The sequence below is a fragment of the Rhyacophila brunnea genome, unplaced genomic scaffold, assembly GCF_057557595.1.
Source record: "Rhyacophila brunnea isolate RB1 unplaced genomic scaffold, BYU_Rbru_1.0 scaffold_6, whole genome shotgun sequence".
NCBI classification, from domain to species: domain Eukaryota; kingdom Metazoa; phylum Arthropoda; class Insecta; order Trichoptera; family Rhyacophilidae; genus Rhyacophila; species Rhyacophila brunnea.
This window is the reverse complement of record NW_028233276.1, coordinates 3,955,896-3,971,416: the sequence shown is the minus strand read 5'-3', so window position 1 is coordinate 3,971,416 and position 15,521 is coordinate 3,955,896. Positions and strand designations below refer to the sequence as shown.

The following is a 15,521-nucleotide window of genomic DNA, read 5'->3' as shown; positions in this document are numbered from 1 at the left end:
ACAAGGGCGAAACTACAATAATCAAAGTTTTGAGCTAAGCATTGAACTGGCTCCGAAAATCACTTTTATTACATCATTACAAATAAAATCATTATAAAGGCAAAACCTTACACTCTCAACTGTATTTTTTACTGATAAAATTAATATGTCTTAAAGGGGGGACATGCTCAGCGTAGGTCAAAATGGAGCTTTTATTGCATTTTCAAAGCATGATCCTGGACATTCCTTAAACGTTGTAGATAATCTATTTATATAATTTTGAAGCCTTATTTATATTTATTTTAAACATTTGATGACTGCATAAAGTATTTTTATTACATAAAATAGTATTCTTTTAAACCTCTCGCTTTAATGTTTTAGAACATAGTCATATTTCAGTACGTCCATGTGAAGTGGTGTTAAGATATTTTACATTTATTAATTTTTAAACGGATTTATAAAGCCATTAGTATAATTTATGTCGACATTATTATAGTGAAATATTTACAATAAAAAATTATATTGATAATCTCTGTGATCCCAAATTTGACAAGAATTAGGCATTTTATTATTCAAAAAATGTGGAAGATTAACACATTTGAAGATAATTCTAAAGATACTAATTATAAGCTATGTCTTTGAGCATTCAAGTGTGATAAACATCCTACGAATAATGATTGCTTTATAATAATTATTGACCTAAGAATAAGGTAGTGTTTTTTTTAAATACGCCATTTCTTTTGGCATTCCCCAGTGGTTAAGCTACAACATACGGCCGTAGCCATAAATTGACAAACTATAATTGAAGTAGGGAGTAAAATGATGTTAACGCGCGTGTTTAAGGAATGTCCAGGATCATGCTTTGAAAATGCAATAAAATCTCCATTTTGACTTATGCTGAGCATGTCCGCCCTTAAGGAGAAAATTACTTAAAAGAAGACTGTTTTTGTGTTCATCTCAAAACCATTGTTTTGTAGTTTCGCCCTTGTCACCCTCAGCCCCCGAAATAATCCAGTATATTGGCTATTTTCAAAATTTGTTTGCTGCTGGCTTCCTATAAAGTGTAAACCGACAAGAACCGTGTTTTATTTAGACATGAATTTTATGTCAGTAATACGACCCAAAGAGGTTGGATGGTCTTTAATAAATGACCATTATATTTCCGATATAGCATTTTACGGTGAAGTGTGATACGGCAAACTGCATACGTACAAGTTTCCGGACACGGAAATTATATGGCGTGTAACAGTAGTCACTCGTGAAATAGGTAAGATGGCCAGACATAATACCTGCACATCTATCTATCAAAGAAACCAAAGAACTATCGAAGATCACAGTCATTGCAAAAGCTTCCATAGGTTTGGGTTGATGTGGTATCGAGGTAGTAACACAAACTAATCTTAAAAACTGTTCAAATTTCTCATACAAAACAGGTCTTTCAAAAAACCAAATTCATTAGTTTAATAACACAGCTAATTTCAGAAATTGTAACCCAGGTGATGTGCAGTTTTATTGTCAATACTAAAATGTAAATATTATTTTTCGAGAACACAACCAATACATAATGTTAATATTACTGTAGAATCGACACAGTTGAGATCGAATGACTTAAAGATATGTTTAAAGTATACAAAGAGTCTAAAGACCATGGCACTGAACAAGTGCAGATATTGCTTCGGTACTGTCATGACTAATGGCTATTGACGCAGCAAAAAATCTTCCTTTTAGTATATTGTTTGATGTGGCAAAAGTGTGTATGCAGATATTACTGACATGAGAAAAAATATTATCAATATCCCATTTAAAAACACACAAACGTGGATGTTATAATGCAACATAAGCATGACGTTTTTGAAGTTCGGGTTGGTTCGCAAGTTTCCGGTCAGTTACGAAAATGGCAGCCCGTATTACAGGTAGCAATTCATTAACCTGATAGCTGCCCGTAACGTAACGTTTACGTCATGCACGGCGGTGATTCAGGCGCCCGTACCGTACGATATACGCCGAGCCGTTCTACGCGCGTGTATGAGTCAAATATTTATTTATTTAATTTTAAAACGTGTAACTACATTTCTGATCAGACCTTGCAAGCAAAAAACATTTGTACGGCGCATACATCGCGAGAATAAGGGAATTTCCCGAGAGGCCAAATCAGGGTTAGCTCAAAATTCCCCTGCACACTGGGATATCTTGTACAATAGGCAGTTGGTATGATTCGATAGTGATGCGTCAGTTGTCGCCGGAATATCATTTAGTCGGGATGCTAATTCGGAATGCTTTCTTATTCAGATTTGCGTTATAATTGGAATGTTTTCAATGTTTTTACATTGAAATTTAATTTCTATTGAGTGACCAAGTGTTTTTATTTATATTTCATATACAATTTGCGTATAAAAAAGTGTTATATTTACGAGTTTTGTTTTAGATTTTACCTACTAAACTTGAATGAAAAGAAAGATTTTCGATGTTTTTAGATAGAAATTGACAAAGAACTAAGTGTTGTGACTATTTTTTATTTGTATTTCGGATTCGATTTGCGTATACAAAGTGTTTTATTTACGAGTTTAGTTTTACAAATTTTATTATTCAAAATGGATGAGATCGACGAAGTTGGTGAAATCGATAACCTTATCGAAACAGTTGAATCTGAAGACGATGGAAGTGATGATTCGGATGTCGAACTTGAGGAAACTTTGGAAGTCGATGAAAGTGAATTTATCACACCGGAATCCACTGAAAGACCGACATTTGAGTGGAAATCGGATATGTTTGAGCCACGCGCATTTTCCTTCGATGCTAACGTTTCGGGATGCAAAGCTGATAATTTGACTTCGGATGCACTCGAAATGGACTATTTCAAATGTTTCATCGATATTTTTTTTGTTGAAATGTTAGTACGAGAGACCAACAGACAATTTGTATTTGCCACAAAAAATATCACAGTTTTGAGTGATCGTCTACGGCGATGGGTAGACTGCACAATTGATGATATGTACACATTTTTGGGGCTGTGTATGCTAATGTCAAGGAATTCACGGAATAAAATATCTGAACACTGGTCTATCCACAGATTGTTATTTTCACCATGTTATTCCGAAACCATGTCCAGGAATCGTTTCGAACTGATGCATCGAATGTTGCATTTTTGTGACAATGAAACGCAGGTTCCCGGAGATCGACTATATAAAATTAGACAGGTCCTGAAGGAACTGAAAATTTCTTTCAAGCAGTACATGTGTCCATATCAAAACATATGTATTGATGAGAGTCTTCTCCTTTTCAAAGGCAGACTTTTATTCCGCCAATTCATCAGGACGAAGGCTAGTCGTTTCGGAATAAAAATTTTTGTAATGGCTGATTGCAAAACTGGTTTTGTCTTAGATGTAATCATTTATACCGGAAAACAAACTGAAATTGAGAAAAATAATTACATCGGTATATCGGGCAACGTGGTGGTAACGATGCTTGGACCATACTTGGAACTAGGGCATACATTGTACATTGACAACTGGTACAGCAGCCCAACGTTATTCAAGTATCTTTATGATCACCGGACGAATGCCTGTGGAACCGTAAGGAGAAACAGAATTGGGATGCCCAAATTTACTAAGAAATTGAAAAAAGGGGAAACCGATACATTCTATACTGACGAAATTATGGCTTTGGCGTGGAAGGATAAAAAGGATGTTACAATGTTGTCCACAATTCACAACAATACTTTCAAACCTACTGGAAAAGTAGACTATAAGACTAAAATTCCGATTTCCAAGCCGGAATGCATTGTTGATTACAATAAAAACATGGGTGCTGTGGATCGTAGTGATATGATAATTTCTTCTGTAAATTCGACAAGAAAAACTGTCAAATGGTACAAAAAACTTTTTTTCCATTTGATAGATTTATCTCTGCTGAATGCCCATGTATTGTTCCAACAAAAAACTGGAAAAAAACAACCGCTGGGTGAATTTCAATTGAAAGTCATCGGACAACTGATCGAAAAACATAAGTTAGAACCAAAAACTCTTTTGAAGCGAAAAGCACCCTTACCCTCTAGGCTAACAGAAAGACATTTTTTGGGTAAAATACCACCTACTAACAATAAAATTAATGCGGCAAGAAGATGTTATGTATGTGCCAATACAAAAAATCAGAAAAGACGGAAAGAAACTAGGTATTTGTGCAAGCAGTGCGACATTGCTCTGTGTTTTGAACCGTGCTTCGAAATTTTCCATACACAAGAAAGTTTTTAGTGATTTTAATGTGTTAAGTATACTTCTTAGTGCTATAAGTATTTATGGTGACATTTTACAAAAATACTATAAAATTTATTTTTCAAAATACTTATATTAAAAAAAAAAAAAAAAATCAACTAATTCTTATAAGTGCAGTGTTGTGACAACCCTACCATACCTGAAAATTTTCAGACATTTTCACGAAATTGTGTATGAAAAACTTTTTCGCCGAACTTCAATTGAGGTCTCATATATGTAAGTGCATTATATTGGACTTTTCACTATTCTTTTAATTTTTTTATAATATAATTAATTCCTGGGCCCTGGGGAGTATACCTAGTACTTTCAGCTGGGCTGTTAAAAGGTTAAGAAGGTTTCCAGACGGTAAAGTTTGAAATAAGGAACATTTTGGTATCACTAACTCAATATGTCATTTTTTCGAATTAGTGTCTTCTGCCAGAACAGTGACGATATGTACATCAAAATAAGATTACACAAATATAGCTAAACAACTTAAGCACGGACCTGCGCAGCACACTTACTTTCATGCGCATAGAGTAGGTGTGTAAACGCTGCGTCTGTGTGTGAAAAGTCTGTTTTACACGATACAATAGTATATTTACAGTTTTACAATGAATACCCAATCTCGATCAGGGTATTACAGAAAACCTTGACAAAGACAAGCACGAGAAATTATTGTTTTTAATGTGACCGAATATTTAAAAGTGATGAAAAAACAGTACAATTTGAAATATAATATTGTTAAATTGGCAAACAAAGCATTTGATGTACCCATTAGCACCATTCAGAGAATAATGCGGGAAGGCAAAGAATCGATAGTGACATAACATAAAATTTTTGATCAGTTATTCCTTAATTACACACAGAGTAAGTAATTTAATAATTCATATTGAAAGTAATTTTAACCTTTTAACAGCCCAGCTGAAAGTACTAGGTATACTCCCCAGGGCCCAGGAATTAATTATATTATAAAAAAATTAAAAGAATAGTGAAAAGTCCAATATAATGCACTTACATATATGAGACCTCAATTGAAGTTCGGCGAAAAAGTTTTTCATACACAATTTCATGAAAATGTCTGAAAATTTTCAGGTATGGTAGGGTTGTCACAACACTGCACTTACAAGAATTAGTTGTTTTTTTTTTTTTTTTTTAATATAAGTATTTTGAAAAATAAATTTTATAGTATTTTTGTAAAATGTCACCATAAATACTTATAGCACTAAGAAGTATACTAAACACATTAAAATCACTAAAAACTTTCTTGTGTATGGAAAATTTCGAAGCACGGTTCAAAACACAGAGCAATGTCGCACTGCTTGCACAAATACCTAGTTTCTTTCCGTCTTTTCTGATTTTTTGTATTGGCACATACATAACATCTTCTTGCCGCATTAATTTTATTGTTAGTAGGTGGTATTTTACCCAAAAAATGTCTTTCTGTTAGCCTAGAGGGTAAGGGTGCTTTTCGCTTCAAAAGAGTTTTTGGTTCTAACTTATGTTTTTCGATCAGTTGTCCGATGACTTTCAATTGAAATTCACCCAGCGGTTGTTTTTTTCCAGTTTTTTGTTGGAACAATACATGGGCATTCAGCAGAGATAAATCTATCAAATGGAAAAAAAGTTTTTTGTACCATTTGACAGTTTTTCTTGTCGAATTTACAGAAGAAATTTTCATATCACTACGATCCACAGCACCCATGTTTTTATTGTAATCAACAATGCATTCCGGCTTGGAAATCGGAATTTTAGTCTTATAGTCTACTTTTCCAGTAGGTTTGAAAGTATTGTTGTGAATTGTGGACAACATTGTAACATCCTTTTTATCCTTCCACGCCAAAGCCATAATTTTGTCAGTATGGAATGTATCGGTTTCCCCTTTTTTCAATTTCTTAGTAAATTTGGGCATCCCAATTCTGTTTCTCCTTACGGTTCCACAGGCATTCGTCCGGTGATCATAAAGATACTTGAATAACGTTGGGCTGCTGTACCAGTTGTCAATGTACAATGTATGCCCTAGTTCCAAGTATGGTCCAAGCATCGTTACCACCACGTTGCCCGATATACCGATGTAATTATTTTTCTCAATTTCAGTTTGTTTTCCGGAATAAATGATTACATATAAGACAAAACCAGTTTTGCAATCAGCCATTACAAAAATTTTTATTCCGAAACGACTAGCCTTCGTCCTGATGAATTGGCGGAATAAAAGTCTGCCTTTGAAAAGGAGAAGACTCTCATCAATACATATGTTCTGATATGGACACATGTACTGCTTGAAAGAAATTTTCAGTTCTTTCAGGACCTGTCTAATTTTATATAGTCGATCTCCGGGAACCTGCGTTTCATTGTCACAAAAATGCAACATTCGATGCATCAGTTCGAAACGATTCCTGGACATGGTTTCGGAATAACATGGTGAAAATAACAATCTGTGGATAGACCAGTGTTCAGATATTTTATTCCGTGAATTCCTTGACATTAGCATACACAGCCCCAAAAATGTGTACATATCATCAATTGTGCAGTCTACCCATCGCCGTAGACGATCACTCAAAACTGTGATATTTTTTGTGGCAAATACAAATTGTCTGTTGGTCTCTCGTACTAACATTTCAACAAAAAAAATATCGATGAAACATTTGAAATAGTCCATTTCGAGTGCATCCGAAGTCAAATTATCAGCTTTGCATCCCGAAACATTAGCATCGAAGGAAAATGCGCGTGGCTCAAACATATCCGATTTCCACTCAAATGTCGGTCTTTCAGTGGATTCCGGTGTGATAATTTCACTTTCATCGACTTCCAAAGTTTCCTCAAGTTCGACATCCGAATCTTTACTTCCATCGTCTTCAGATTCAACTGTTTCGATAAGGTTATCGATTTCACCAACTTCGTCGATCTCATCCATTTTGAATAATAAAATTTGTAAAACTAAACTCGTAAATAAAACACTTTGTATACGCAAATCGAATCCGAAATACAAATAAAAAATAGTCACAACACTTAGTTCTTTGTCAATTTCTATCTAAAAACATCGAAAATCTTTCTTTTCATTCAAGTTTAGTAGGTAAAATCTAAAACAAAACTCGTAAATATAACACTTTTTTATACGCAAATTGTATATGAAATATAAATAAAAACACTTGGTCACTCAATAGAAATTAAATTTCAATGTAAAAACATTGAAAACATTCCAATTATAACGCAAATCTGAATAAGAAAGCATTCCGAATTAGCATCCAGACTAAATGATATTCCGGCGACAACTGACTCATCACTATCGAATCATACCAACTGCCTATTGTACAAGATATCCCAGTGTGCAGGGGAATTTTGAGCTAACCCTGATTTGGCCTCTCGGGAAATTCCCTTATTCTCGCGATGTATGCGCCGTACAAATGTTTTTTGCTTGCAAGGTCTGATCAGAAATGTAGTTACACGTTTTAAAATTAAATAAATATATATTTGACTCATACAAGCGCGTAGAACGGCTCGGCGTATATCGTACGGTACGGGCGCCTGAATCGCCGCTGTGCATGACGTAAACGTTACGTTACGGGCAGCTATCAGGTTAATAAATAAACAGTCTTTATTTTAAAGTCATCCTTTTTACGATTACTTAATAAACTCACATGATAGACTATTTCAAACATTTTAACAACTTCAAAGTCAAATTACTCAAAACTAGTATTCTCCAGTTAGTGTGTTCTGCCACAACAGAGACGATTATAAAGTGCTCTTAATAATGTTGATGTATAATTTCTTGCCCTATCTGATATCAAAACTTTGTTTATGCTCTAATGTAAAATAGAGTTCCAAAAGTAAGTTATGAATATCCATTTGCCATTATAGTACCGACTTGTTGAATATTTGTACGAAAAGTATGTATGTACGATTAGTATGAAAACTATATTAAACAAATCTACCATGAGTAATATGTAGTGTACCATGTAAATTAATTTTTAATTGAACTGGCTTTTATGTAGTGGAACTTCATTATAATATATAGTACGAAACAAACATTTGCTACGATATTGTGAAGCTTCAAATTGGAAATTGGGATTTTACAGTTAATTCCGTGACAGCCATTATGAGATATAAATGACTAGAGTTATGATGAAGACATACATAATATGGTATACTTCCATTTCTATGTATCATTCAAAAAGATAATCTACATATTTGCTGCTACGGAGATCATATGAGGCCTGGAGTAGAATTTGTACAATTTTTTATACAAAAAATGGTGGTTACTGATATACTCATTGGATTCTTGCTCTGAATAAACACACACTTTTAAAAATGCCAGATATAGAAGTCAAACCCACTACAGCTTTAGAGATAAGCATTATGGGTCCAACTATCAATTACGCAGAATTTAATATAATTTAGGAGACCCTCTGGTCTAAAAGGGAATGTAGACGATACTAGATGCTGTATTTATAATAAGAAATAAATAAAAATATTATTACAAATGAGCAATGGGATAAAACATATTCGAGTCTTGATTTAGAGATGGTTTCACAAAGTGACATGACTATAAATATCAACCGGTTGTCCAAACGAATGGCTCCATCCTGTCCTCGGGCGGCAGAAGGGCGTCGATATCTTGCAATGTCATGAGGGCGTGGTTGAGTAGCGAGTGGCATCTGGTGAGTTGCTGAGAAAGCGGTCGAACTTGAGACAGTCGCTCTGCAAGTTTGGCGCCCCTGCGCTGTCGGTCCACGAGCACTGTGAGCAGCCGACACACTTCTTGGTCCATCTGTTTCAAGATTTGAACATCACTGATGTTATTGATATGAATAGTTAACTTGACTTGTGGAAGCATAAATGTCAAAAATCACCTGTTAAAGTGCCATGACTTATTAATGGTATAACCAAAATAAGTAGGAGAGTATAACAATCTTATAATGCATAAATATATACTAATACATATCATAAAGAAAAATTAAATTCTATTACGAAGTATCCATTTACTAACGATTTAGAAATGAAGTTATCGGCATATGACAGCTAAAATACCATACGTAAATCATCCATTATAATTATTATAAATATCTAGCAAATTGTACTGTGTCAATCGTAGTCCACCTCGTAGTAGACAACTGGTAAGTCATTGGCCTGCAATGCCCAATGCAGCGTTAGCCACTTCTTCGACTGACCCAAAGCCAATGACAAATTCTATTTTTAAATTTCCCTGACAATACAGCTGACAACACAAAAAGAATGTGAAAACTACGGAAAACATATCATTAACAATGATCGTTCACTAAAATTCAAATAAAATCTTTTCTATGGTTTTTTCCAACGTCTGATCCTAAAGCCCAAATTACACCGTCATACTCTCAAACAAATCATCTACCTCATTCGCCCTGCCGATTGTCTCCGATCGTGAAATGGCACTTTCCAACCTCTGTGGTGAAATGTCATTTTGAATCATTTCCTAGACTGACTAATACTGCTAGTGTAAAAGAGAGAGAGAGAGAGAGAGCTATATGCTGTTCTCACTGTAGCAAGCCCTCAGTTTCAAATTTTGTTTCACTTCAATTTATATTGAATGAACTTACAACCATGGCTAAAGTAGGATCACTGCAAAAATCATATTTCCTTCAAATATTAAAGCTTCTAAAGAAGAATTTATAAAAGAACTTCAAATGATTCAATTTTTTGAATGGTTTCCATATTGAACTAGGATTTCCATTTGTACAATATTGTATGATAAATTCACCTCTTTGCAACGTGCTGTGATGACGGTTTGGTCGTTGGCGACAATGGTGGCGCAGTGCGACATGTGCGCCTGCAAACGAACGGCCAGCCGTAGCCATGGCTCGCTGGCGATGCCTTCCAAGATCTCAGGGTCTCTAGCACCAGGCAGCCCTAACGCCCCTCGCATTATCGGCAGAAACATTGGTATTTGCTACAACACAAAATAATGTGCTATCCTGTCACATTCATCAATATCAATAACATAGTATGGCTGATATTCCATCATAAATAATTGCCCGGTGTTCAAATTTAGAACTAAGCTCATCACAGAATAAAAAGTATTGAATGATACAGTAAAAACTCGTTAATACGAATTCCATGGGACCGAAAATCGGAAAAAAATTCGAATTACGAAATATGAAATGTGTGTCGGGAAAATATAAAAATTTTGAAAATTTTTTTTTTTTCTGATTTTCATTAAATTCGTTTACGATCATAGATGTGCCTACAAAATTTCCGATTCTGTGTGTGTTAATGGGTCATAAAATGTCAGGATTATTTATATTACCTTCTTAAAATAAGTAATTTATGATGTTTTAAGAAAAATCTGTCACAATTTTCAATGACTGGTTCATGAATTAGTGTACTTTATTACGATTTATTGAATATTTTTGTATGCCAGGACTCTGAAATCATTTCGAATTACGAAATTCGAATTAAAGGTATGGTTGGTTTTATATGAAAATAATGTTCAAGGGACTTTTTTTGCGAAAATTTCGAATTACGGCGAATTTAGAGTTATCCGTGTTCTTATTAACGAGGTTTTACTGTATGTCAAATGTTAGCATGTGGTGCCCTCATTCAGCGGACAACTTATACTTTAGTATAACTGAATTATTATTGCTTGTGTTAGACAAACATGAGTCAGATTTAAAGCCCTGGATGATGAAGTGACAGGCCTCAACTGAACCAAAGGAACACCAAACTGACGGATCCAAGAAAAGATATTCAAGAGATCCGCGCAACTCTAGAAACATACTAGTATCTGTATAATGTATTCAAATGCAAAGGGTTTGTTAAGATCCCTTTTTATCAATTGAAACTCTTTTTATGTAATAATTTTAATATACCTGCAGTTTCAGAAGGTCTTCGTCTCTGTCAGAAGACTGTGGAGCGGCTGCCTCCTTAACGACGACGATGGTGTGTGCATTTGTGAAGGGGACGATGGGCCTCCGCTGTTGGTGGGATTGTGATGAAGCAGATGAGGCCGATGATATGGACATTCCTCGTCGTTGTGAAGTCAAACCACCACGCCGCGCAGCGCTCTGGTTTTTGTTTGTCAGCTTTGGAGAGTCTGCCGTATTATATCGGGTTGAATTCAATTATTTTTAATACTTCATTCGAACATTAAATTTGACAAATAAATGAAAATTAATCAAAATAAATCCATTTTTAATAGAATCATTTTATTGAAGTGATTTCTTTTACATACGGTACACAAAAATTTCCAAGAGAATGATTTATGATGAAAAAATCAATAAACAAATATAAAGTAAAAACAGCGGGCGGGATTGACTTGTAGACCTTTCGATTAGCAAGTGCACACACTGCGGACTATGTTATTCAACTTTTATCTACCTATATGATTTTTAAAAGTATCAGTCAGTTTCAATATTAACAGATAGTATTTTATAAGTAAGTGTTTTATTTAGACATGGGTTTGATCTCAATACTATACAGCAATCTATTTTCGACAAAACAGCTCATGATGAACTGTGATACGGCTAACTGCATCTATGTAAAAAATTTCAAACACATCAACGCAACAAGTGTCTTGAATTTTTTTGTGTTTCAGTAAAGCTTCCTATTAAAATGTAAAATATTCGTTAAACACGGGATAAACATAGAAAAATTTATTTTCTTACCTCCTATAGGCCTATTGAGTGTATAAGAAATGTAGGGAAGGTCTGTATCGGAGCAGACACTGGCACCCGGTGAAGTATTTCCACTTTGAACTGAATCGCCAACACTACTCACTGGCACATCTGAAACAACATAATATTATACTAATTGGGCTGACGATTAAATGGTAACCGACATATTAAACAGCCTTCAAAGTTAAAATATTAGGCACTTATAAATTGTATACAACTGTTGTTTTTATATATCTCTTCATCAACTTTGACGAATTTATAAGTACACTAGTACGACTATCTCATGAAGTCCAAGTTTATGAGCAGATGTGCCAGTCCTTGGTGTTAGATGTATTCGCAAAGAGGAACTACATGTGGCTGAGATATATGCTCTGAATACCACCAGAGAGTATGACATACGCCCCCTTGTCGTACAACTCCACGAATTCTACAAGAGCGATCAACAAGCTGCAGGGGTCATATGAGGTGTCTATTTTCAAAAACAGATGAGTCACACATATGGTCAAAATCTAATGCTTTTCGATCCAATAATTGTTAATTTAAAGTTTGATATTTTCATACATTTCGAAGCATCATTATCACATTAAGTTAGGTTAGATTAGGTTGGTGTGGGTGTAGGTTAGGTTAGGTTAGATTTGGTCTAAAAAGAAAGTTATAAAAAGTCATGCGGTCATATGAGTCACTATTACCAATTCGTACACATTCAATGTGTAATTCACATAATATTTAATGATTTATACCTTCTACATCCTGCTAAAATTATACAAAAAAAATATTTTAAAACCCAATGTCTTATTATTATTTAAAATCATACAATGATAATGTCGATAAGTCCAATTTCATTTTGGTTATATTTATTACAGAAAAGAGTATATCAGCTAATAAAGATTGTTCAAATTTGAAAATGCAATCCAATGGAAAAAAGAAAGTAACGCTAAAACCAACCAGCTTTATACAAAAATGTCGTTTACCACAAATTTAATATTGAATTGTCGGTAGACTTTGAAAAATGGTACGATTACAATTATTTGTTCATGTCATATGCTTCAACGCTGAAGAATGACACAGTTCAGTAGGTAAATAAAATATTATGTAAGTATAATATACTCAGTTTGTAGACCTTTTGACTGCGGTGTGGCTATAGTATTGCCACGAGTAAGCCTCGAGGCCGACTGGCCACGGCTGCTGGCCTGCGTTGATTGCTCCGACCCCATCTGGAACTAACAACATGATTATTAATACATTTAAAGTGTTGCTATTTCATAATATCCCTCCAGAAGGACTATCTATATGAGAATTACTTAAAATTAATTGCAAGACATTTGCTAGTTATGAGGATATCCGTTTCAAAGTCAGTTGGTTACCTATGTTTTTTTTTTTTTTAATTTCATTGGTTTCAAAGTAAGTAGGTACTGTTCCATCGTATGTAAAATCATTAACTAAAAAAAACAATAACGTATTTTTTCCACACACAGCATAAAGGAACAATCTTCTTGAAGTATTAAAAGCAGTATTTTTTGGTGCATATTTTCATCAATAGGTCTACTATTTTGACAGTCTGTCAGATATAAAAATGATTAGGTACTTCCTGAATAAATGTGCATTTTGCACCAAAAATTCTTCCTGTGATATGCTATCAATTTACCTACCCAATATAATATTGGCGCAAATAATAATCAAATAAACTATGCAAATAACACAATATCTTATTGCTGTCCTGTTTTCCTTACCTTTTAATAAAACCAGCTTTCTCTAGAACTAGGAGTTATAGCACGAATTGAAGAACATAAAACTATATATTCGTGTACATGCGTGTGTGAATTAATGTCGCGATAAAAGGTTTACTATAAATTAATAAGTATAATATTAAGAAAATACAAAATTATCAATTTTCGTAACACATCTGTCACTGTCAGTGTCAAAAAGTATATTCATAGACTAGAGTATATTAGTCTATACCATAGATAATACTAGTCTTTGTCTCTATGGCAGTGTTGCCATACTTTTCTATGCTGTTTATAGTACAAAGGCGTAAAAATTATAGTATTTCTGTAAAAAATATAGTACAGGAACATTTTTCGGCTCGAGTCCTTCAAAATTATAGTATTTTGGCATATTCGGCGTAAAATTATAGTATTTACATTTTTTGCAGAATCAAAATTATAGTATTGTACTATAGTTATAGTACGGTTGGCAACACTGCACTATGGTGTCAAACTCAGATTACAATATTGCTATAGTAAAAAATAAGATTCCATTCATTATAATTTTCATATTTATTACAAAAACCAAAGCAAAGCCAATGATTATTATTCTGTTTCTAAATTTCACTGATAATACAGCTAACACAAAAAATGAATGATAGCTACAGAAAACATATCATTAATGTTATTAATTATGAAGATTCACTAAAATTCGAATAAAATATTTTCTACGGTTTTTTTTAATGACTGATCGTAAGCTCAAATAACACCCTACCTACCGATCATGAATTTGGACTTTCCAACCTCTGTGTTGAAATGTCATTTTTGATCATTTCCTTTTCCTAGAGTTATGGCCAAACACGAATCTATACTATAATTTGGAAAATATATTTGGATGTTTGTACGGCCCTTCGGTTTTTCTTTATACAAGTCCACACGCGCAGTCGGATTTCGACAAAATTTGGACAATAGACGGAGGCCGACGAGCCGGAGTGCGTGGTCGGGGTCTCGAATTTCAGATTTAACCCGTAGCAGTTTTACGGTTTTTGCTAAATTTAACCCCCATTTTTTATAGAAAATTTTGGCGTTTATTACAGCTCGATCGGAGGTCAAATGGCAAAGTTAGATGCAAGTAAATGTGTTATTAGAATCGCTAAGCGCGGCCCGGGCGACGCTGTGCTGCCACATTAGATCGGAATGCTTCAATCAAGGACAATTATTGTATGTAGCGGTATCAAGAGTGGGGGGTAGTAAAAATCTATATATTTTGGCACTAAATGGAAAAGCCACAATTTCGAAAAGCCCTGGATTGATGGATTGGATATTTATTTATATTATGGATGGATATTTATATTATATAGAAATATACTACTTTTTAAGATATTTAAATCATGGGTGGCCGGCCAACCTTTTCAGCAGCCGGGCCAGATTCTAAAAATGAGAATTCCTTCCGGGCCGCACAACTGATTGTTTTATTATACAAAACAAAAAAGATATACTTATATATATTAATAAAATAGAACATAGATGAGAATCAAACATATTTATTAGATTAGACTTTTTTTAAATAATAAAAAAATAAACAAAATAATATAAAATTAAGAAATTTTAGTGAGAAGTTTGATTTTGTGTGGTAGAACTAGGTGCATCAATATCGATATCGAGTGAGGTTGTTCCTACATGCAAACAGTTTTCCAAATGCACATCAGTGATTCGTGTTCTCACTCAGGATTTGATATGCTTCATCCGACTAAAAAGCTATTCACACGTGTAAGTGTTTCCAAATAGCGAAGTCATCATTAGAGCATGTTTGTAAAATGCAGGATATTTCTCCTTGTCCAAATATGTTTTGTAAAACTCTTCCAAACCAACCTGATGGAATTTCTCCTTTAACTGTTCATCGCAACATATTTCACAATGTTCTATTTGTAAATTTCCCGGTA

General features: G+C 34.1%; 1 protein-coding gene and 1 long non-coding RNA gene across 2 annotated transcripts in view; one reads left to right on the top strand and one right to left on the bottom strand.

The window, feature by feature from the left end:
- Positions 1-15,521, top strand: part of LOC147065109 (uncharacterized) — a 459,822-nt gene that overhangs the window by 182,237 nt on the left and 262,064 nt on the right. The window lies entirely within an intron of this gene.
- On the bottom strand, positions 8,663-13,786 carry BORCS5 (BLOC-1 related complex subunit 5). The gene is made up of 6 exons (XM_085956775.1): positions 13,606-13,786; positions 12,996-13,095; positions 11,867-11,986; positions 11,072-11,295; positions 9,964-10,152; positions 8,663-8,997 (listed from the first exon to the last, which is right to left on the bottom strand). The coding sequence occupies exons 2-6, from the start codon at positions 13,087-13,089 to the stop codon at positions 8,782-8,784; spliced, it is 843 nt and encodes a 280-aa protein (XP_085812901.1). The 5' UTR covers positions 13,090-13,095; positions 13,606-13,786; the 3' UTR covers positions 8,663-8,781.